The sequence below is a fragment of the Sceloporus undulatus genome, chromosome 1 (assembly GCF_019175285.1).
Source record: "Sceloporus undulatus isolate JIND9_A2432 ecotype Alabama chromosome 1, SceUnd_v1.1, whole genome shotgun sequence".
NCBI classification, from domain to species: Eukaryota; Metazoa; Chordata; class Lepidosauria; order Squamata; family Phrynosomatidae; genus Sceloporus; species Sceloporus undulatus.
In genome coordinates this window covers 514,380-538,292 of record NC_056522.1, presented here as the reverse complement: position 1 = coordinate 538,292, position 23,913 = coordinate 514,380, and the positions used below count along the sequence as shown (strand labels likewise).

At 50.6% G+C, this 23,913-nt stretch overlaps 1 protein-coding gene and 1 long non-coding RNA gene across 5 annotated transcripts in view; one reads left to right on the top strand and one right to left on the bottom strand.

Moving 5' to 3' along the window:
* Positions 1-484: 484 nt before the first annotated feature.
* Positions 485-14,497, bottom strand: LOC121921326. Of its 2 annotated transcripts, none has more exons than XR_006101897.1 (2): positions 14,174-14,497; positions 485-3,023 (listed from the first exon to the last, which is right to left on the bottom strand). It is a non-coding gene; the product is annotated as an uncharacterized LOC121921326 (long non-coding RNA). The 2 variants fall into 2 exon arrangements; XR_006101896.1 differs by having other exon boundaries at positions 14,274-14,497.
* A 154-nt stretch (positions 14,498-14,651) lies between these two features.
* Positions 14,652-23,913, top strand: part of PBK (PDZ binding kinase) — a 14,712-nt gene continuing 5,450 nt past the window's right edge. The window contains exons 1-7 of one of the 3 annotated variants that reach the window (XM_042449217.1): positions 14,652-14,702; positions 15,651-15,725; positions 17,438-17,534; positions 18,081-18,223; positions 19,216-19,385; positions 20,506-20,635; positions 22,771-22,953. In XM_042449217.1, coding sequence (XP_042305151.1) covers positions 15,668-15,725; positions 17,438-17,534; positions 18,081-18,223; positions 19,216-19,385; positions 20,506-20,635; positions 22,771-22,953 — 781 coding nt within the window. In that variant the 5' untranslated portion in view covers positions 14,652-14,702; positions 15,651-15,667. Of the gene's footprint in view, positions 15,449-15,650; positions 15,726-17,437; positions 17,535-18,080; positions 18,224-19,215; positions 19,386-20,505; positions 20,636-22,770; positions 22,954-23,913 lie in introns of all 3 variants that reach the window. The other 2 variants (XM_042449199.1, XM_042449208.1) reach the window with 2 other exon arrangements.

Below are 23,913 nucleotides of genomic sequence, written 5' to 3'. Positions count from 1 at the left end.
AGTGGAGTCTCCTTCCTTGGAGGTCTTTAAGCAGAGGCTGAATGGCCATCTATTGGGGATGCTTTGTGTAAGATCCAGCTAGGCCTGAGAAGCCAACCTGACCTTGGACAAGCCTCGCAGATGTCTCCAGCTAATTAAACAGTGCATTCCAAGCCATGACTGTAATCATTCCCAAGCACCAGCTAGCACCCCCTCCCCCCATTAAAAGCAGGCAGAACTACAGCTAAAGCAATTACACAGCAATATGAGCAGTAACTAAAATGGATGTGAATATTGATTAGTAATTGGCTTTGGAGTTCTGACACTTTGATTGGATTTCCTGCATGGCAGAATAAAGGGCTTGGACTGGATCAGGGCCCTTGCGGTCTCTTCCAACTCTATGATTCTACTATCTTGGCAAGCAGACTGAGAAAAGATTGCTCAGAATATTCATGACAATTAAGGAGTAATGTAAGACTTCTTTTAAAAAATTATTGGTTTTACGTAGAGAGATAGATTCAAATTTAATAGCTAGCAATTTAACAAATCCAACGCAATCATGTAACAAACAAAGAGAGATGAGACAAAAAAAGATGCTGATGGAAGAGGATATAAAAGTGAAAGCAGCAGCAATGAATGACAATGACAGGGTGAATTAATATGAGGCCTTGCATATGACGGTCTTCCAGAGACCCAGGTCTTGAGCCACTGGATTCAATGTCTGAGAGCTGTCAGGGTGTTCTATAAAGGGAGATCATCTCTCTGAGAAAGGTTTATATATTATGTGTTCTATCTGGCAGTTATTGTATTAATAAAACATCTCAGATCCTATGCCATCCGTTATCAATGTGTAACAGAGCCCTGCTGGTGCAATGGTTAAATGCCTATACTGCAGCCACAAGGTTGTGAGTTCGATCCCCACAGGGCTCCAAGGTTGACTCCTCAGCCTTCCATCCTTTCATAGGTCAGTAAAATGAGTCCCAAGCTTGTTGGGGGCAATTGGCTTACATGCTGTCAACCACTAAGAGCACTGTACTGAGTTCACTATGAAGCAGTACAGAAAGGCAAATGCTATTGCTACTGTCCTACCTTAGCATGCTGTTGCTGTTAACTACCCTCGAGTCGGCCCCGATGCACGGTGACCCTGTGGATGAGACGTCTCCAAGAGTTCCTATCCTCCGCTGCTCTGCTCAGGTCCCACACAGCCATGCCAACTCACTTTGCCAAGAAAGACTCAAAGAAGGAGCCCTGGCGGTGCAGTCCTGCAGCCACAAGGTTGTGAGTTCGATCCCTGCAGGTAGAAATGTAAATGCTATTGCTAATTCCCCTGTCCTCCCATTCTTAGTGAGTCCTAACCTAGGCACTGAGCAGATGGGCCAGGAGAGCAGGGGCTGATCCTGTGCGATTCTGGTCCCGGTGCTCACTTGGGTCAGTCCCAGGGACAGCATAAGGATGGGGGGGGGGTTTACATGCCCATCCCTGCGCCAAACCATGACCCGCTACCGACGCAAGCTCCTTACTTTGCCATGCCCATCGCTGGCATTGAGCAGCCCCTTTCCACATTAGACGTGGTTATGGGGGGCTTCTCAGTACCATCAATGGCAATGTAAGGAGAGAGAGTGTGTGTGATGTGTAGAAACAGCTGGGGTTTCCCTTGGGGTTTCCAGGAAACTCCATGGCAAACCAGGGGTTAGCATGACCTGGAGTAAAGTCTGTTTTCCCTGGGACTGGGCTGGGTCCACCAGATCCATGTCCAGCCTGGCCACTGGGATTCTGACCTGTCGTCTGAACTGGACGGCGTGAAGCCAGGGAACAGGGGCCTTTGGGCTTGTACTGACAACCCCTAGAAGCAGCAGGAAAGAAGCAGGTCAGTTCTTTGTATTTCACATCTTTCTTTGTACCTGTAAACACAGATTATAATAAGAGTCTAGGACAGGGATTGTAGAAATGGCTGTCATCCAAAAAGGAGCAGAAACCCACATCTGCACACAGTGTCCATATTCCCAGCAGTTCCTGCCATAAAGAGTTATTGCTTCCTTCCTTCCTTCTGTTATGCTACTGGTTTCTGTATCTGGCTGTTGTTGTTTTTGATTTCATGTTTACGCAATGAGCAGCATTCAGATCATGTATGACTATGAGGGGGCTATGCAGTAGCCTATGGTGGGGCATGTTGTGCTTGTCCATGGCAGGGAGGGGAAAGAACGCTGGCTGGACAAGGACCAATGTATGGCACTCGCTGTAGCCAGGTCTCATGGGAAGGAATGGCAGGGTCCGAAAGAAGGGCGGCGGCGGCGGCGGCGGCAGGAGAGAGCAGGCCTGGATGTGCGAACGTTTGGGGACTGGGCAAACGGGGAGGAAACCTGCAAACCCTGGGAAAGGGGTATTGCTTTGTATGTACTACGCAAGCTGCTAACTTCCTTTGGTTGCTGAAATGAAGCTTTGCTGTTATCCCAGAGAAGACTGGTTTGTTGGACTGAAGGGAATGGGCAGATCTGAGGCATTGGTTCCTCTGCCTTTACAGCCTCTCCAACCTTTTATTTTTGGTGACATTCTCCCTCTCTGTTTTGGGGACGTTTTAAGGAGCAGCCCTTGCCTGGAAAGGAGGGGAACTCCAGGCCTTTTGGGTATCAGGATCTGGGCTTGATGGGTCCAGTCCCAGCTTCCTTCCCTTCTTATAGGGAGGTCCAGTGCCCTAAGGCTCCTCTGCCAGCCAAGCGTCTCTCTCCCCCGAAAGGCATGGCTCCTTGTGGCACAGCAAGGCTGGAAGGCGGCTGGGGGAGCGGGGCTCCCTCCTCCCTGGCCAGGCCTGGCAGGACGACTTGGGTCTGGAGCCAGGAGGCTGGAAGGGGCTCCCGGTCTGGGCCATTGGCTCTCAGGCTCAGCTTCGCTTTTGGGGAGAGGGCTCCCGGCAAGACCCTCCGTCCTTCCGCCGCTTGAACTGGGGAGATTCATAACAAGATGCCATTAGAACGCAATCGGACGGAGGATGGATCGGAGGACGGTGCCAAGGGCCTCGTTCCTTCCTTTCAGGTGAAGAGCTGGGCCTGGAACGAAACCAAAACAAAAGGGACACAATCATCATCATCATCATCATTATTGTTATTAAACTGTCTTTATAAAGCGCTTTCTTTATAAAGGACATCAGGCAGAATTGAAATGAAACAAAACGGACAATCTAGGAAACGCTACAGAGATAGAGATAGACCAGGGGTAGGCAACCTGTGGCCTGCGGGCCGGATGTGGCCCGGCGAGGCCTTGGGACCGGCCCCAGCCCGGTCCTGCCTCCAATTGCCGCCGGGGCCTTTGGGGGGCAATTGTCTATAGAAGCCTCAGAAACATGCATTTATCTTCACATTTTTTAAAAAATCAGCAAATTTTTTCGCGTGTCTTCCATTTTTTTAAAAAAAAAGTGTCCTCCATTTGAAAATGTTGTCCTACATTTGTCCCGGTTTATTTATATAGTTAATTTTTTTAAAAAAAAGTATTTAATTATTTATTTTTTTGGCTTTGGCCCCCCAGTTGTCTGAGGGACAGCAACCCAGCCCCCGGCTCAAAAAGGTTGCCTACCCCTGAGATGTACTTGACTCTGGATGATGGGGGATGGTGCGCGTCGCATAGCAGGTGTAGATGGTGATAGTAGTGCTAGGCTGGTCCCAGGGGAGTATCTAGTGCCTTGGCGGTTACAGACCGCCAAATAGTACGTATACACTACTACTAGGGTAGGAAGGGGCTGTTTCCGCCCACCCCCCTAACCCTAGTATGTATTGAATACGTACAAGATGGCGGCGCCCTGTTCATACGGCGCCGCCATCTTCCGTATCGACGCTGAGCGTCCATATGTGCCAGCCTTTATGATGTAGCGGTGCCCCCGGCGCCTCGCTACGTCACAAAGCGACTCAAAAAGAAGCTCCATTTGGCGCTTCTTTTCGTCGCGCGGGAGCGCGCCGTTGAAAGGCTCGGCTCCCGCGGACACGGCGCGGCAGTCTACCCCGCCCTTGAGAGGCTGGCCTGCAGCGAATTGGAATGCAGTTGTTCTCAGGGATAGGGATGGAGGATGGGAACCGTGACTGGAAGGAGGGTCCGCTGCGCCAGGCTTTGCTAGGGGGTGGAAAAGCCTTGCTTGGCTGGGAGGGGTTTATCTTTTTTCACAAAGACAGAACGACACAAAAATCAGTCTCAGCTAGAAGCCGGTGATGATACATGGCTGATCTTGGAACCTTCCATAAAGTTCTGTTTTTATTAAACAAGCTGACGGTTGATGTCCAGGATTCTGGTCCTCACTCTGAGCTCTATAACCTTGGCCTGTAAAAGCATCTTGTGTTTGTCACAAAGCTTATTACTGGAAGTGCAAGCGGATATTGTCTCTTTCTCTCTTTGCATCCCGACAGGGCCCAGCCTCACCCCCGTACCCCTTCCAGCCTCTCCCTTCCTGCAGAAGCTGGCATGGAACCGGAGTCAGCGTTTACCTGATGAAAAGGTATGGCGTCTTAAAAGGAGAAAGACATTTGAGCTTGCATGAAGTGGGTGTGAGCCTCTTATCCTCCCGAAAAGCTGGGGGAGGAATGATGGTTTATCCCTGCGTTACCTGGCCTCCAGATTGGGACAAAATGTTGGAATTACCCCCCCCCCCCCCCCCCCTCCGCGTGAGCTTGACTCTTGCCCGACAGGTACCTTTTCCTGTGGCTTGGCTCACTTGCTGGAGTGCCTCAGCCTACTATGAGGACTCCCATTATGGCGCCTCCCATATGAAACTTTGTTCTGTGTGGTGTTGGCTGCCGCTTAGATGATTGAAGACATGAAACTTGAGGCCCAACAAGAGGGTTTTGAGTAACTTCACCGTGTGCTGCAGCAAATCTGCATCAAATAATTCTGGATTTGTGACCAACATGATTTGGGGGAGCTGAGCTTCCATAATAGCCCCGTAGGTAGGCTCAGTTCTAGGTTTGGCCCTCGCCATTCAAAATGGGGCCAGAGCTTCCAGTTGCCAGAGATCCCTCCTAACTGAGGCTCCTTCTTTCCAGTCTCCCAAAGGCGCCCGCTCTCCTGCAGTGCAAGGAGAAGAAAATCAATCCCCAATGTGACCCAGCCAGCGAAGTACCACAGCAAGAGGCTGATGACGAAGCCACTACGAGACCACCCAAGCACCCCAACACGGGGAGCTGAGGAGGACGGGCCTCTTCGACCCAAAGGCCCTGGCTGGACAGCCCAGGTGGTGCCAGGGCAGAAAAACCACCCTAAAAAACAAAGAAAAATTAAACCGCCCAAAAGACAAACGGTACACCGAATAAAAACCATTACAGACACACAAAAAATAGATAACAACCAGTAACACAATATAACTACACACATCTAAAACCGTCATCAATAGGGTGAAGCAGCGAGTCGGTGGGATCAAAATACACAACTTCCATTTTCCAGAGGGGAAGCTTGACAGAACGCCTTGGAAGCTTGCTAAAGGTCGACAGAGGGCTGTAGCTCTATGTCAATCTAGTCTAAAGCGGGCAGGTCAGCGAGTACTGGACGTCGGACCATCAGAAATCCTGTAGCCTACATTTCAGAGGAAGACTGACTTTCATATTAATGCCTAAAGAAAAAACCTTATGAACAGGCGGTGCAAAGAGCAGTTTGAAGAAACATACACACAAGTGGAGTGAGCCCTGGTATCCAACGGGGTGGCCAAGGGGTAAAAAATGCCCAGCGATAACCAACATCCATATAAATCCCATAAATACAAGCAAGAAAAAAGCCCTAATTAAAATGGCAAAACAAGTTGCTCTTTGAATTATATATAATATTATATATATAACCACACCACACCCCACCCCCACACAACACACAAAACACACACTGGATGGTTGGCATTCATGATAAAGAATTGTAGATCTGCAGGGCTGGAAACACATAATTTCACATATTAGCCCGACCTTGTCTTCTTCCTCTTCACAGAAGTCTTGAATTACTCCTGAAGGGAAATGTTGAGTTGTCTGGGTAGTGCTAGGCCTTTGAAACAATCAGGCTGGCTGTGACATTTGCAGTATCGTGCCCTCACCAAGCCCACAGATGGAAGCATTCCTTGCCATGGAATATGGGGGAGAACAGTCCTCAACGACCTCATTGAAGAAAGGCAGGCCACCCACCAGGCCCCTTCCCAGCTTCGACCATCTCCGAGTTGCCTTGCACATGCAAGGGGTGAAGTAGGATGCGCACATTGCATGGGACACCTGGATGCAAACTACATTGCTTGGTTGACACAGGTTCTCCCTGCCTCCTGCCCTTGCCTCAGGCCGGGAAACAGCCGCTGGGCTTGTGCTGATGCCAGGGCAAAAGACTGGGGCTTCAAGGTTCTGGTCTCTTCAGGTGCACAATCAGAGCATGGGCTCTTAGGAGGAGAGGCTCGCTGGGGAAAGAGACGGAGGCTCCCCTACCTCCACTAGTTAGCAACTACTGCAAAGTAGTACGGGAGCATTTTGACCCCATGCCCTTCCTGTTGGGCCGCATGGAGGGACATGCTTCTGGTTTTGCTTTTCATGGCTTGAGGGGGTTGTGGAGGGGAAACCAACCACTTCACCAAGTTTTATAGCAGTTGCTGCCCCAGCCGATCACGTGTTTGCGTGGGGGACACTTTTTGCTGCACCGTCTGGGAGCTTTTCCAGGTGTCTTTGGGAGATGCAGAAAAGAGATCGGGCTCCTGCAAAACGTGGCTGCACTTTCCACTCCTTTGCTAATACTTTTGGAAAGGGGTCGGAGGGGTGAGGGGGGCTTTGTTCCCAGAAGTTCCTCAGGAAAGATACAACGAGGGAGGGACAACACCAAATCCATGGCCATCCAAGGAGGAAACAAACAAATGGGGAACCTGTGCCAAGCTTGGTGGTGATGTAGCCCTGCCTTGAGACGTTACAGCCCACATGAAAAGGACCAGGTACAGATGCGGATGGCAGGTCTTGGAAGACATAGAAGGGAGTCGCAGAAGAAGAGGCTGTTGAAGACATTAGCTTTCTCCTCTGTTATGGCTGGACCCCCTCCATCTGTTCCTATCCTTCCAAGGCTGTAAAACTGAGGGTATGAAACTCTGGGGCTTATGCCAACCATCACTGCTCCTTAGAAGTGACCCTCTTCAACGGTGGATGCACTGTATATAGCAGATTCTCAGAACGTAGCTCTTGAGTATGCTCCTTCTTCACTTTAAGAGCACCTGACGTTCCGATGCGCCCTCGAGAGGCTGCAGTTAGGCTCACTCTTTCCCTCTGTTGTCCAGATTCCTTTGGAAACAAGAAGACCCTCAACTGCCCTTTTGTCTTCTCTTTTCAGTATTCTTCACAATGAAAAAATTGCTTCACGGTGACATCAAATCCTTGCAATGTTGTCATTAAGGGTGACTTTTAGTCAATAAACGATCTGATGATGTGTGTGTTTCACTGCCTCTGGATGAAAATATGATGGGTAGGTTGAACCTGTGTCACTATTTTGTCTCTGGGAGAAGGCAGTCGCAATGTGCTGCGCTGCAGTCCCTTCTAGGGTCTTTTCACACCAGTCAGTAGTAGAGGATTGGAAACTGTTGGGAATTTATTGGGTCATCCTGAGAATTGTTAGAAACTCAGGACGGAGACGCAGGATTAACTTTAGTCTTGCTAGCAAAGTTCCCCACAGCAAACGACGTGAGGGAGCGAGCCGGAAAATATTTGAAACTAGCTCCAGACCTTTCTCCAGCCCCCAGTTCCCCAATAAAAAGAAACACACAGTCAACTGGTTTACAGTGAACAAGGAAAATAAGTTTACTTACAAAAATCATGTGTATGAAACAAGTACACAGGAAAAATCAGGTAGAAGTACGTCTCCATGTCTCTAAAGGAAAGAGCTCCCTCAGCATGCATCCATCTCCAACAAAGGACATGCTGGGCGGAGGCGGTCAGCCAAGTAGTAATGGCGGACTTGATCTGTGTCTCTTCACCCAAGACAAAGGCAATTCGTGTCCTATGGTAAACCGGAAATGGAGAGCAGATGTGAGGAGGGGCTGCTAGTAAACAATAAACACTACCATTGACATTGCATTCCTAGAAAAGGTCTTGGCCTAAAAGCACATAGAGATCTAGTACACTGGTACCCCGGGTTCCGAAATTAATTCGTTCCGCCGCCGCTTTCGTAACCCGGGCCTACTTTCGTAAGCCTAATTATCCATAGTCGCTAATGGGGAAAAAGCCGCGGCTGCGCCGCGGCTCCCTTTGAACACCCAGCGCCGGGGTTTTTTCTTAACCCGAAAACAACCTCGTTAAGCCTAACAATACATCCTATGGATTTATTTCGTTATCCTGAAAAATTTCTTAAACCGGGTATTTCGTAACCCCGGGGGACCATTTGTACTAGAAAGGCTTAGCATGCAAGTCTGCTATATTCCCAACGGAACAGAGAAAACCGAGCTCCTTGCTGGTTGTCTAAGCAACTAGGTGCATAGCCTTCCCAACAAAAAGCCTAACAGCCAAGAGAGATTGCAAGGAAGCCTTGAGAAAAGTTCCTGTGCTGCTGGAAAGCCACTGTGTGTAGATCCGTTACTGTTCAGTTTGTAAAGCAGAAAATGTGAGTGTTGGGCTGAAAACAAACTGTCCATCCACTGCAGCAATGGCAATGCAGGAAAGGTGGGCAGGGGTGGGCTGCCTCCCCCATTGATCCGTTCCCGTCTCTCTCTCCATGCGCCTTACGATTCTTTACAGGGAAAGCCAGGAGGAGGTTCTGGGTGTGTTGTCACTGGGTGCACCACTGTTTCTCTTTTTGCTTTTTCCTTCTTCACTGGTTTAGGGGGGAAAGTGAAGGCGGCCTGGGGACGGAGGCCATGAGGCCTCTCCTCTCCTCTCCCAACCACCGTTCATGGCCTCTCTGGCTATATGGGAGGTGTGTATACCCTATGATTCTCAGGCTTTAAAAAAAATACGCTATTGGTTTCTACATTGCAAATTAAAATTGAGTCTGCGCTCAAAGGACGCAGCAGCTGTGCAGAGGACCGAGTGCCTCCCTCCTTCCTCCACATTAGAACGTTTACTCATCCCACCTCACCTGACGCTTTCTAAGGTTTCACCAGCATGCCTTCAAAATCTGGCTGATAGTTTGTGAAGGCTTTGAGAGGAGAAGAGGGAATGGGGGGAGAAGGGAAGTCCGATTCCCAGAATGATGGATTTCCCAGTAAATAGCATGATGAGGCCGCTTGTGTCTCCACCCAGTTTTCACAACCATCCCATTCATGACCGCTTCTCCTGCCTTCCTCCTGCCTGTTGTCCCTCTGCTCTGCAGCTGTCTTGAGAGCTAGCCTTTCCTCCTGGGAACTGTTACACCAGGGCCCTAAGGCTAATAGCAATAGCAAGTCCATTTCTAACCACTTATCAGTGCACTTAAGCACTCCCTAAGTGGTTTCACAGTGTGTAAGCTAGTTGGGGACTCATTTTAGCGACCGATGGGAGGATGCCAGGCTTATTATTACCCTGTGCCCCCTGGCTGGGATCGAGAACTCGCACCCCTTATGGTTTGTGAGTGAGTGGCTGCAATGCAGGCATGAACCACTGTGCCACCAGGCTACTCTCGGCATTGACTTGGCTGCTCTCTTCACAGTGAGTTGACCCCGAGGCAGTTTACATTGGCACCGAGCCCTGGGCCCAAGGACTCTCTGGAGGAAGGCGGGTGGTCCTCACCGGACAAGGGCAGACATCTTTGCCTTGGGGCTGCCTTTGTGGGAGATGATGACCCTCTCCGTGCCCCATGTTAACCTGCCTGGGAGATGCTGACGACTTGGACGAAGGTACGCCTGGGGCTGACTCCTCTTGGCTCGAAGAACCGGGCCGGTGGACTGCTTTCCGTTGAGTAGCCTGGGGTTGGAGGGGTTGGGGAAGAGTGATGGAAAGGTAAAGCACTGAAAGCAGAAGAAAATCAATGATTATAGCCTCATTATTTACAGGAGGAAAGCTGGTTTTCTCTTCTCCAGTGCTTTGGTGAGGATCTGACCTTTAAATTGGGATTTGCTGTGGATCTTGGTGGGGTGGCCAGAAGCCTAATTCTGTTCAAATGCTGGGAGCGCACGCCGTTTATTTTTATTTTAAGAAATTGTTATAAGTCCAGGAGGGTTAGAGTACCGAGGGAGATGGCCTGGAACATTGTTAGAGGGGGGCCCTTTAATTTCCCCCCTTTTCTTTTCCCTTACGGGGCTTGTGGCTACTTCTGCTCAGGGAAGTGAGAGAGACTGCTCTGAAAGGGCGCCAATCTACATACACTATAAGGCAGAATTGGAACTCAAGGACAGAGTTTGGGGGACAAGGCCAAGCCATCAGGGGGTCTTTACACTGGTGTTTAGCAGGGGAAGCCACAGTTTGTTTCGAGGCCCCTTAAAGACTTTCTCAGTATGGACACCTGCAACATTGTGGGATGGGGGGATCTGTCTTCTTGCCTAGGGATCTGGGGAACTTCACCTGCCCCCAAGTGCAAGTTGGTAGCCCTCTTTAGCAGAGACCGTACAGCAGCTGGAGGTTCCAGGCGGCTACGTCAGGCATTCATAGGGAGCAAGAGGTTGTCCTGACCAGAAACAGAACAGACGGTCCTGGACAGTAAAACACCGGAGGACGTTGCTGGGGAGGAGGAGGGCATTCACACACAACAAAGGAGACGTTGGAGGAAGGTCACACCCGAAGTAGGGAAACCAGGGAACATTCTCTAAGCTTGCAGCTACAGAATCAATTTTCAGTCTCTCTACACTATCAAGGATGATGAGGAAACAGCAGGGCAGGGACCGACCTCAGGGACCGAGCAGGGGGACCCTGAGCGCTCCACCAAGGGAAGGTCGCTGCTAAGCCTCAGAGGATGCGGATGTGGAGGTCGTCGGGGACTTTGCTGAGAGGCATTGACCCATTTGTATGTGGGCTGACAAGATGTCTCGGGAGGTGTGCTGTCTCCCTGCGGGCAAAGATCCTTGATGTAAGCAGAGAGGCCTGACACGACTGCGTCAAAGCCTACTGACCATTACCCCTTTCTTTTGGTTCATGTGGGAGCCACTGATATGCAAAGGCATAGCCTTTCCTAACATCATAAGGGATGATGAGGTAGGGAAGCTGCCAACGCGGTGGATGCATAGGTTGTCATCTCCTCTCTTCTGCCAGTTTGAAGGGCACGTCAGGAAGGGAGAGGAATAATAGCGCGATGTAAACAACTGGCTCCACAGATGGTGCCGCCAAGAACGCTTTGGATTCTTGGACCATGGGCTGCAGTCCATGGGAGGGGACTTCTTCAACGGACGGGTTGATCTCATGCCCGTTGGCAAAAACATTTTTGCCCAATCGCCTCAAGAATTTGACAGGAGGGCTTTAAACCTGAGCTATGTTGGGGGAGAGACGGTATTCTTGAAGGCAAAAAAGGGCTGGAGGGAAAATAGTCACTGTCATAGAGGGAAAAGGCAAACCGTGCAAGGCCCCATTCATGGGAGGGCAAAATGTTGCCCCGGCAGCACGTAAAGGGAACACCTGGTCTTAAATGTCTCTACATAATGCACAAGAGCATGGGAAATAAGCAAGATGAACTCGAACTCCTAGTACAACAAAGCAAAATGATATAAAAAAAACAATAGGCCCATGAACCGGTGGATGAGTTCTCATGATTGGAAATGTGGAAAATAGAGGGGTATAACCTTATTAAGACGCAATCGGCCAAAACAAGAAAGGGAGGAGGAATAGCACTATATGTCAGAGATATTTACACCAGAGAAGAGATCCAGGGACATCAATCATGGAAGCCAGGTGGAGATCATCTGGATTAAGAACAACGGGGAGTGCAACAAGAAGGATGTTACGGGTGGAGTCTACTACGACCCAAGTCAGACTGCGGAGTTGGATGGATGCCTTTCTAGCTGACCCACCCAGTCAGAAAAGAGAGATTCGTAGGATGGGCAACTTCAACTACCCTGATATTTGCTGGAAGTCAAAACTCAGCCAAATCCTCAAGGCCTACAAATTCCTCACTTGCCCTGGAAGACTATTTCATGGTCCAAAAGGTGGAAGAGGCCAAACAAGGGGTTCAGCTTTTTGGATCTGATCTAACCAAAGGCGACTTGTTAATGGGGTTCAGTAGTGGGATCATTAGGTGGACAGTGACCATGTTCTCCTGGAGTTTGTAATACAATGGAAAGGATAAGCCAGGCAGCGTCAGACACGCATCTAGACTTTAGGAGAGAGGATTTCATTAACATTTTTCTTTTTTTTTTTTTTTTTTTTCACTTTATTTGTATTTAATTGTATGAGGGCGATTCCATGGTCAGAAATACTAAAGATAAAGGAGTTCAGGACAGATGGGACTTTCTCAAAAGGAGATTAACTGAAGGCACAATTCAACATTTCCATTGAGAAAGAAAAAACGGGGAGAAGTCTTCAAGAAACCAGGATGGGATGACTAAGAAACTTTCAACGGAGCTAAGTTTGATGAAACGGAATATGTATAAGACATGGAAAAAGGGGGAAATCAGCCAAAGAGGAATTCACAGAAATAGCGGCATTTTAGGGAAACTCAGAAAAAGCTCACGCGCAGAACATTGAAACCAGCTTGCTAGAGAGGTTAAGAAGACACAAAAACGGGCTTTTTTGGATTTCCGCAGCAAAGGGACGAAGAAGGACACGGTAGGTTCACTGCGTGGAGAAGATGGCCAAAATGCTAGAGAAGACAGAGAAAAGGCAGAATTACTCAAGGACCTTCTTGCCTCCGTCTTCTCAGACAGGAAAGGGGCTAACCTGAAGATCCTGGAGCAGAGGCCAGAAAAGTAACGAGATAGTAGGGAACACCTTATTAATCTAAATGAATTTAAGTCTCCGGGACCCAGATGAACTCCATCCAGGGTATTAAAGAAACTGGCAAATTCATATCGGAGCCATGGCACATAATAGTCTTGAGGGACTCCTGAGAAGCGGAGAGCCATCAGACTGGCGGAGGGCAAACGTTGTCCCATTCTTCAAAAGGGGGGGGGGGGATCCCAACAATTATCGTCCAGTTAGTCTGACATCAATCCCAGGAAAGATCTGGGAGGCAGAATTCATTTAAACAGAGAGTCTGTTAAACATCTAGAACAGGGGTCGGCCCACCTATGGGCCCGCGGGCCACATCCGGCCCGCGAGCAAAAACCCGTAGGAGTGGCCCCAGGCCAGCCCTGCCCCGATTTCCGCGCCAGCGCGCCCATTCCCACCCCTCCAGGGCTGGCTTCTGGCCTTTCCCGCCCCTCCGGGCCGTCTCTGCTGCTCTGCGGGGCTGGGGGGCAAGGCGTGGGGCAGCCGGCGCTGGGCTTCCCCCGCCCTGTGGGGAAGCTTGGCCCTCGAGAGCTCGGGGAGAGGAAGTGGGGCCGCGGGCCGGGGAGAGGGAGGCGGGGGTCCCCTCGTCCTTTTCCCCAAGCCTGAGTTTGCTCCACAGCCGCGGGCCTGGAGAGAAGGAGGAGGGAGTCCGCCGGAGAGAAGGAGGAGCAGGGAGGAAGGCAGAAGGAGAGGATGAGGAAAGGAGGGAGGACGGAAGGGAGGGCGGGAGGGAGGAGGAATGAGGAGAAGAGGAGGAAGGAGCAGGAGGATCGGAGGAAGACGACATGCAGTCTTTCTGAGGTGAGACAGTGTGATTTTCCATAGTGCCTTTCTGTGTATTTTCAGTGCTTTCAATGCTAAAAGCGTCTGCTTTCACAGGAGAGTAAGTTTCGGCTTCCCCTTCGGCCGAAAGGGCCCTTGGAGCCCGTCGGCCGAAGGACTGGGCCAGGAAGAGAGGGGCACGGACATGCCTCCTCCTCCCACAGGGCTTTGGCAGCCATGAGATGTCCTTCGGAGGACACCTCAGGCCTGGCAAACGCCCCGAGAAAGGAGCAGGGGCCCGTTGCACCTGTTGTCCTGCCCCTCATGGGCCCCTTATGGTTCTCTGGGCGGCAGCTGGGGGCCAGGAGGGCAGGAAGAGCAGGCGCGCGCCTGGTCACCCCTCTCCCAATCCCCCCCACACCCTTCTAGCTGTCTCTCGACAGCTGGGAGTCGGGAACGGGAGCAGAGCAAGCGCCCCGCCCCCAGCGGGTGGAAGCTCCGCCCCAGCATTGTGGCCCCCACCCCCCGCGGGTGGAAGCTCCACCCCGTTACGCGGCCCGGCCCCCTGAGGGTGGAGCCCCCCCCCCCAGAGAGAGAGATAGAGAGATAGAGAGAGAGAGAGAGATCTAGAATACCTGAAACACAATTATCATTCATTCAACAAAAATATACAAACAAACAGATGAAAACCAAACCAAATAACAATCGTCCGGCGCTCTATAAATAAACCCTAACAGCAGCAACGAAGCGAGGCCTGAAGAGAGCCGCCTTCCTCGAGGCTCCAACGCCGGACAGACTCCACGTTCTCTGCTCTCGGGGAAAGGGGCCCGAAATGGCGGCTCTGAGGGGAGAAAGGCAAGCCGCCGCCGCCGCCGCCGCCGCCGACAGAGACGAGGCGTCTGGCCGGACTGGCGGGCGGCGAGGGAGGGACGCCGCCTCCTCCTCCTCCTGGCTTTGGAACGGTCCGTTCCCTTTGAGGCCTTTTTTAGACTCCAGCTCCCAGAATCCCAGGCCATTGGCCAACGCGGCTGAGGCTTCTGGGAGCTGAAGTACGAAAGCGCCTTAACGGCTGCTCTTCCGGGCCTCGTCGGCCACCGTCGCTCGTCGCCTTCTCTGACGTCATCGCGCGCCCACATTCAAAACTCCGAGGCAAAGAAGACCAAGGTCTGAGGGGCGCGACTAGAGGCCCTCTCTCCCTCCTCCCTTCTTCCCCGCCGCGAGGCCTCAGTCTGGAGGGCAGGCGCTTCCCTGCGGTGGGTCCGGAGGGCGGGCAGCCGGAGCCGAGTGGCTGCGCGGGATTCCCCTGCTCCTGGTCCACCGTAACTCCCTCCGAGCCAGGCAGCGTCGGAGCAGCTGCCTCCGTTCCTCCTCCTTACGCTTTGCCTCTGGAGCTGCACATCCGAAGGGGAAGAGGAGGGCCAGCAGCAGCAGCAGCCCCGCTCGGCCCCTCGCTGCCCCTGGGCTCTGCTGCTGCTGCTTCCAGGCGAGGCCTCCCGGGAGCCCTGCCTTGAGCCAGGAAGCCTGGCCCCCAGGCTTTGGCCTTTGGCCTCCAGACCGCCAGGCCAGGCTGGCCTCTGAAGGCACTGGCGCACAGAGATATATATAGACACCGGAAGCCTGGAGGGGAAGAGAGGCCATGCAGGAGCCTCCCTGGAGGAGGAAGGAGCGGTGCCTGGGTCCAACGGTTCTGAGCCTCAGGAGGGTCCTCCTCATCCTGTCTCAGTGGGAGCTCTTTGCCTGGATCCTTGCCTCCAGGGCTCCCTTCTCTCCTGAAGACAAGGCTGCTCCCTCCTCCTGGGCTGGGCCTCCCTTCAGGCATTAAAGCAGGGCTCTCTCTCCTCTCCAGGCTAAACATGCCCAGCAGCATCGCCTCAGAGGCCCTCCTTTGGACCTCAAAGACACTCGTTGTGGTCAGTGGTGCTAAAAAGCCTTGCCAGAGGAAGGCCTTGCATCTCCCAAAAGGGCCCCTCTCTCCTCTGCTGCCAAGGAGGAGGGCCTTGTCCGTCCTTCTTCCCAGCTGCCCTTGGACCCTGGAGGAGGGTCTCTCTCTGCAGGGAGCCCTTCTGCAAAAGGAGACCCAGAGTAAGGCCTGTCTGTCTGTCTTCCTTGCAGGGAGATCTTTCTCAGCCATGGCTTCAGGACCTGCCTTCAAGACCCCCAGCAAGCCCTCGGAGAGAAGGAGGTCAGGTGAGCCCTGGCTGGGGGTGCTTGGTGCCTTGCCTCAGGCATAAAGGCACATTCCCTTCTGAGTCTTAAACCATGGCCCAAAACACACGGCAGAAATAATCCCCTTTGAGAGGGCTTTCACTGCCCTGGCTCAGTGCTAGGGAATTCTGGGAAGTGTAGCTTGGGAAGCCTTCTCTGTCAGAGAGCTCTGGCGCCACAAGAAACTACCATTCCCAGGGTTCCTTAGCGCTGGCGCAGGGCAGCCAAAGCCGTCTCTGCAGTCTCTTTTGGACTCGCCTGGTCTTTTGTTGGAAGGACTTGGATTGTTTTCAAACTGCTTCTAGAGTGTTTTTCAAAACTCTTCTTATCTTTGTGTTGTTTTAACTGCTTTTTATTTGTTCATCCGCCTGGAAGCCCTAGAAGTCCAGGAGGCGACACACAAATGCCTTCGATGAATCCACAGACGCCATTTGTGGGCCCTTCTTTCTGGAGGACGCTACAGTTAGGCTGCTCAGGAGGGTTTATGTACTTGGGCTCCAGTTTCTTTAGTCTTAATTCCTTGAGACAACCACAAATTCAGGACTAGATTACAAAAGAGCCATGTGGAATCCCTCCCCGTTGCAGCTTTTGTTGTACAGCACAATGGCAACGGTTTGTGGTTTTGCTTCTCTGTGAGAAAGCAAAGGAAGGCTTGGCGTCGTTCAGAACCATTACTATCCTGCAGTGTTTAGACTGAAAAACAGGAGTAAGACAAAAGACTACTAAGACAAGTGCATTATTATCCTGTCATCATATATGATAACTACATGGAATAACTCCCAGGTTCATGCAGGAAGCCTGTGGCAGAGTGTTAGAATCCTGAAGTCTTCTACCAGATGTATTCTGACTCTGGATGCTGGGGGATGGGTTGCGCGTCGCATAGCAGGTGTAGATGGTGATAGGTAGTGCTAGGCTGGTCCAGGCGTGAGTTATCTAGTGTCCTTGGCGGGTTACAGACCGCCAAATAGTACGTATACAATACGTACTAGGGTTAGGAAGGGGCGGTGTTTCCGCACCCCCCTAACCCTAGTATGTATTGAATACGTACAAGATGGCGGCGCCCTGTTCATACGGGCGCCGCCATCTTTACGTATCGGACGCTGAGCGTCCATATGTGTCGCAGCCTTTATGATGTAGCGAGTGCGCCCCTGGCGCCTCGCTACGTCACAAATGCGACTCAAAAAGAAGCTCCATTTTGGAGCTTCTTTTTCGGTCTGCGCGGGAGCCGCGCCGTCTGAAGGCTCCGGCTCCCCCGCGGACCTACCGGCGGCGGCAGTCTGTACCCCGCCCTTGAGAGGCTGGCCTGCAGAGACTTGGAATGCAGTTTTGTTTCTCAGGGGATAGGGATGGAGGATGGGAACTAGTGCTGGGAAGGAGGGGTCCTGCTGTGCGGGCTTTTGCTGGGGGTGGAGTGCTTTGGCTTGGAGGGGGGGGGGAACTTATGCCTTGCTTTGGCTGGGAGGGGTCAGTCTCAGCTTAGAAGCCGGGTGATGAGACATGGCTGATCTTGGAACCTTCCATAAAGTTCTGTTGTTTTATTAAACAAGCTGACTGGTTGATTGTCCAGGATTCTGGTCCTCACTCTGAGCCTCCTATACCTTGGCCTGTAAAAGCATTCTTGTGTTGTGTTCACAAAAGCTTATTTACTGGAAGTGAAAGCCTGGATATTGTCTCTTTCTCTCTTTGCCATCCAGGACAGGGCAGCCCTTCACCCTCAGTAACCATTCCAGCCTCTCCCTTCATGCAGAAGCTTGGCTATGGAACCGGAGTCAGCGTTTACCTGATGAAAAGGTATGGCGTCTTAAAAGGCAGGAAAGACCAGTTTGAGATTGCTATGAAGTGGGTGTGAGCCTCTTATCCTTCCAGAAAAGCTGGGGGAGAATGGATGGTTTATCCCTGAGTTTACCTGGCCTCCAGATTTGGGACAAATGTTGGAATTACGTCCGCGTGAGATTGACTCTTGCGACAGGTACCTTTTCCTGTGGCTTGGCTCACTTGCTGGAGTAGCTCAGCTACTATGGAGACTCCTCATTATGGCGCCTCCCATATGAACGTGTTCTGTGTGGTGTGTGGCTGCAGCTTAGATGATTTGAAGACATGAAACTTGAGGGCCCAACAAGAGGGTTTTGAGTAAATTTCACAGTGTTGCTGCAGCAAATGTGTCAGTCAAACTAATTCTGGATTTGGTGACCAACATGATTTGGGGGAGCTGAGCTTCAATAATAGCCCCTGTAGGGTAGGCTCAGGTTCTAGGTATTGGCCCTCGGCCATTTCAAAATGGGGCAGAGCTTCCAGTCTGTCCAGAGATCCCTCCTAACTGAGGCTCCTTCTTTCCAGGTCTCCCAAAGGCGCCTCTCGCTCTCCTTGGGCAGTGAAGAAAATCAATCCCCAATGTGACTCCAGCCAGCGAAGTACCTATCAGAAGAGGCTGAATGACGAAGCCACTATTCTGAGACACCTCAAGCACCCCAACATCGTGGGTGAGTCTGAGTGAGGGAAGGGCCTTCCTTCTGACTCTTCTTAAAGGCTTTTCTTCTGGGCTGACATGCCCAGGTTTTTGGTGCCAGGCAGAAATCTCCTTTCTTCTCTTTAATAATAATAATAATGATAAATTTTATTTATATACCGCTTTCCCAAAAGATCAAAACGGTTTACACAGAATTAAAACCAGTTACAGACACATCATAAAAATAGATAAAAACCAGTAACACAATATAGACTACACAAATCTAAAACAGTCATTCAATAGGGTGAAGCAGAGAGTCGGTGGGATCAAAATACACAACTTCATTTTCCAGAGGGGAAGGCTTGACAGAAAGCCTTGGAAGCTTTGCTAAAGGTCTGTACACTGAGGGCTGTAGCTTCTATGTTCAATCTTAGTCTAAGCAGGGTCAGGTCTAGCGAGTACTTGGACGTCGGACCATCAAGAAATCATGTGAGCTACATTTCAGAGGAAGACTGACTTTCAGTATTAATTGCCTAAGAAAAACCTTATGAAATTCATGGGGTTGCAAAGAGGCAGTTTGAAGAAACATACACACAAGTGGAGTGAGCCCTTGGTATCCAACGGGGTTTGGTTCCAAGGTTTTTAAAAAATGCCCAGCAGATAATCAAAATCCATGGATATTAAATCCCATTAAATACAATGGCATAGTAAAATAATGTCCCTTATATATAAAATGGCAAAATCAATGTTTGCTCTTTGGAATATATATATATATATATATATACACACACACACACACACACACACACACACACAAACAAACAAACTGGATGGTTGCATTCATGGATAAAGAATTGTAGATCTGCAGGGCTGGAAACAAATATATTTCACATATTAAGGCTCCGACCTTGTCTTCTTCCTCTTCACAGAAGTCTTGAATTACTCCTGAAGTGGGAAATGTTGAGTTGTCTGGGTAGTTGCTATGGCTTTGAAACAATCATGTGATGTGCCTGTGACATTTTGCAGGGTATCGTGCCTTCACCGAAGCCAAAGATGGAAGCATGTGCCTTGCCATGGAATATGGGGGAGAAAAGTCTCTCAACGACCTCATTGAAGAAAGGCAGGCCAACCACCAGGGCCCCTTCCCAGCTTCGACCATCCTCCGAGTTGCCTTGCACATGGCAAGGGGGCTGAAGGTAGGATGCGCACATTGCATGGGACACCTGGATGCAAACTACCATTGCTTGGTTGAAAAGGTTCTCCCTGCCTCCTGCCCTTGCCTCAGGCCGTGGAACCAGCCTCTGGGGCTTGTGCTGATGCCACGGGCAAAAGACTGGGAGCTCAGTCTGGTCTCTTCAGGTGCACATCAGAGCATGGCTCTTAGGAGGAGAGGCTCGCTGGGAAAGAGACGGATGGGCTCACCTACCTCCACAGTAGCAACTACTGCAAAGTAGTAAGGGAGCATTTTTGACCCCATGCCCTTCCCTGTTGGGCCGCATGAGGGACATTGCTTCTGGTTTTGCTTTTCATGGCTTGAGGGGGTTGTGGAGGGGAAACCAACCACTTCACCAAGTTTTATAGCAGTGCTGCAGCAGATCAAGTGGTTGGTGGGGGACAACTTTTTGCTGCAAAGTCTGGGAGCTTTTCAGGTGTCTTTGGGAGATGCAGAAAAGAGATCGGGGCTCCTTGCAAACCGTGGGCTGCACTTTCCACTCCTTTGGCCTAATACTTTGGGAAAGGGGTGGGAGGGTGAGGGGGGCTGTTCCCAGAAGTCCTCAGGAAAGATACACGAGGGAGGGACACACACAAATCCATGGCCATCCAAGGAGGAAACAAACAAATGGGGGAACCTGTGCCCAAGCTTGGTGGTGATGTAGCCCCTGCCTTGAGACGTTTACAGCCCACATGGAAAAGGACAGGACAGATGCGATGGCAGGTCTTGGAAGACATAGAATGGGGCAGTAGCAGAAGAAGAGGCTGTTGAAAGAAATTAGCTTTCTCCTCCTGTTATTGGCTGGACCCCCTCCATCTGTTCCTATCCTTCCAAGGCTGTAAAACTGAGGGTATGAAACTCTGGGGCTTATGCCAACCATCACTGCTCCTTAGAAGTGACCTCTTCAAAGGTGGATGCACTGTATATAGCAGATTTCTCAAGGAAAGTAGCTCTTGAGTCTGCTAATTCTGCACTTTAAGAGCACCTGACGTTCCGGATGAGCCCTCGAGAGGCTGCAGTTAGGCTCACTCTTTCCCTCTGTGTCCAGATTCCTTTGGAAACAAGAAGACCCTCAACTGACCCCTTTTGTCTTATCTTTTCAGTATCTTCACAATGAAAAGAAATTGCTTCACGGTGACATCAAATCTTGCAATGTTGTCATTAAGGGTGACTTTGAGTCAATAAAGATCTGTGATGTGGGTGTTTCACTGCCTCTGGATGAAAATATGATGGGTAGGTTGAACCTGTGTCACTATTTTGTCTCTGGGAGAAGGCAGTCGCAATGCTGCCTGAGCTGCAGTCCCTTCTAGGGTCTTTTCACACCAGGCAGTAGTAGAGGATTGGAACTGTTGGGAATATTGGGTCTTCCTTGAGAATTGTTAGAAACTCAGGAAGGAGAAGCAGGATTAACTTTAGTCTTGCTAGCAAAGTTCCCCACAGCAAAAGAGTGAGGAGCGAGCAGGAAAATAGTTGAACTAGCTCCAGACCTTTCTCCCAGCCCCCAGTGTCCCCAATAAAAGAAACACACAGTCACTTGGTTAAAAGTGAACAAGGAAAATAAGTTTACTTACAAAATCATGTGTATGAACAAGTACACAGGAAAAATCAGGTAGAAGACAGTCTCCATGTCTCTCAAAGGAAAGATGCTCCCTCAGCATGCATCCATCTCCACAAAGGACATGCTGAGGAGGAGCTGGTCAGCAAGTTAGTAATGGCGACTTGATCTGTGTCTTCTTCACCCAAGACAAAGGAAATTAAGTGTCCTCATGGTAAACAGGAAATGAGAGCAGGATGTGAGGAGGGGCTGCTAGTAAACAATAAAACTACCATTGACATGCATTCCTAGAAAAGGTCTTGGCCTAAAAGCATCATAGAGATCTAGTACACTGGTACCCCGGGTTACGAAATTAATTCGTTCCGCCGCCGCTTTCGTAACCCGGGATACTTCGTAAGCCGAATAGCCCATAGGCGCTAATGGGGAAAAAGCCGCGGCTGCGCCGCGGCTCCATTTGAAACAGCGCAGGGGTTTTTTCGTAACCCGAAAAAACCTTCGTAAGCCGAAACAATAAATCCCTATGGGATTTATTCGTATCCTGAAAATTTCGTAACCTGGGTATTTCGTAACCCGGGGGACCAGTGTACTAGAAAGGCTTAGCATGCAAAGTTGCTATATCCCAACAGGAACAGAGAAAACCGAGCTCCTTTGCTGGTGTGTCTAAGCAACTAGGTGCATAGCCTTCCCAAACAAAAAGCCTAACAGCCAAGAGAGATTGCAAGGAAGCCTGAGAAAAGGTCCTGTGCTGCTGGAAAGCCCACTGTGTGTAGATCCGCTTAGATGTTCAGTTTGTAAAGCAGAAATGTGAGTGTTGGGCTGAAAACTGTCCATCCAATGCAGGCAAGGCAATGCAGGAAAGGTGGGCAGGGGCTGGGATGCCTCCCCCATTGATCAGTTCCCTGTCTCTCTCTCCATGCGCCTTCAAGATGCTTTACAGGGAAAGCCAGAGGAAGGTTTCTGGTGTGTAACTGGTGTGCCCCACTGTTCTCTGCTTCCTTCTTCACTGGTAGGGAAGTGAAGGAGCCTGGGGACGAGGCCATGAGCCTCTCCTCTCCTCTCCCAACCACAGTCATGGCCTTCTCTGCTATATGGGAGGCTGTGTATACACTATGATTCTCAGGCTTTAAAAAAAATACTGATATTGGTTCTACATGCAAATAAAATTGAGTCATGCGCTCAAAGGACGCAGCAGCTGTGCAGAGGACTGAAGTGCCTCCCTCCTTCCCTCCACCATTAGAAAGTTTACTCATCCCACCTCACCTGAAGCTTCTAAGGTTTCACCAGCATGCCTTCAAATCTGGCTGACTAGTTTGTGAAGGCTTTTGAGAGGGGAGAAGAGGGAATGGGGGGAGAAGGAAGTCCGATTCCCAGAATGATGGATTTCCCAGTAAATAGCAGGAGAGGCCGCTTGGGTCTCCCACCCAGTTTTCACAACCATCCATTCCAGTGACCGCTTCTCCTGCCTTCCTCCCTGCCTGTTGTCCCTCTGCCTCTGCAGCTGTCTTGAGCAGCTAGCCTTTCCTCCTGGGAAATGTACACCAGGCCCTAAGGCTAATAGCAATAGCAAGTCCATTTCTATACCACTTATCAGTGCACTTAAGCACTCCCTAAGTGGTTTACAGTGTGTAAGCTAGTTGGGGACTCATTTTAGCGACCGATGGGAGGATGCCAGGCTGAGTATACCCTGTGCCCCCTGGCTGGGATCGAACTCGCAACCTTATGGTTTGTGAGTGAGTGGCTGCAATGCAGGCATTGAACCACTGTGCCACCAGGGCTACTCTCGGCATTTGACTTGGCTGCTCTCTTTCCACAGTGAGTGACCCAGAGGCAGTTTACATTGGCACCGAGCCCTGGAAGCCCAAGGAAGCTCTGGAGGAAGGCGGGGTCATCACCGACAAGGCAGACATCTTTGCCTTGGGGCTGACTTTGTGGGAGATGATGACCCTCTCCGTGCCCCATGTTAACCTGCTGGGAGATGCTGACGACTTGGACGAAGGTACGCCTGGGGCTGACTCCTCTTGGCTCAGCAGAACCAGGGCAGGTGGAGCTGCTTTCCGTTGAGTAGCCTGGGGTTGGAGGGTTGGGGAAGAGTGATGGAAAGTCAAGCACTGAGCAGAAGCCCATCAATGATTCTAGCTCATTCTTTCCAGGAGGAAAGCTGGTTTTCTCTCTCCATGTGCTTTGGTGAGATCTGACCTTTTAAATTGGGATATTGCTGTGGATCTTGGTGGGGGTGGCCAGAAGCCTAATTCTGTTCAAATGCTGGGGAGGCGCACGCCGTTTATTTTTATTTTTAAGAAATTGTTATATAGTCCAGGAGGGTTTAGAGTACAGAGGAGAACTGGCCTGGAAACATTGTTAGAGGGGGGCCCTTTAATTTCCCCCCTTTTCTTTTCCCTTAAGGGGCTTGTGGCTACTTCTGCTCAGAGGAAGTGAGTCAGAGACTTGCTCTGAAAGGAGCCAATCTACATAACTATAAGGCCAGTGAATTGAACTCAAGGACAGAGTTTGGGGACAAAGGCCAAGCCATCAGGGGGTCTTTACACTGGTGTTTAGCAGGGGAAGCCCACAGTTTTGTTTCAGAGCCTCCTTAAGACTTCTCAGTATGGACACCTGCAACACTTGTGGGATGTCTGTCTTCTTGCCTAGGGATATGGGGAACTTCACCTGCCCCAAGTGCAAGTTGGTAGCCCTCTTAGAAGAGAAAGTACAGCAGCTGGAGGTCCAGGCGGCTACGCTTCAGCATCATAGGGAGCAAGAGGTTGTCCTGACCAGAACAGAACAGACGGTCCTGGACAGGAAACACACAGAGGAAGTTGCTGGGGAGGAGGAGGGCACTTCACACACAACAGAAGGAGATAGTTGGAGGAAGGTCACACACAGAAGTAGGGAAACCAGGGAACATTCTCTAAGCTTGCAGCTACAGAATCAATTTCAGTCTCTCTACACTATCAAG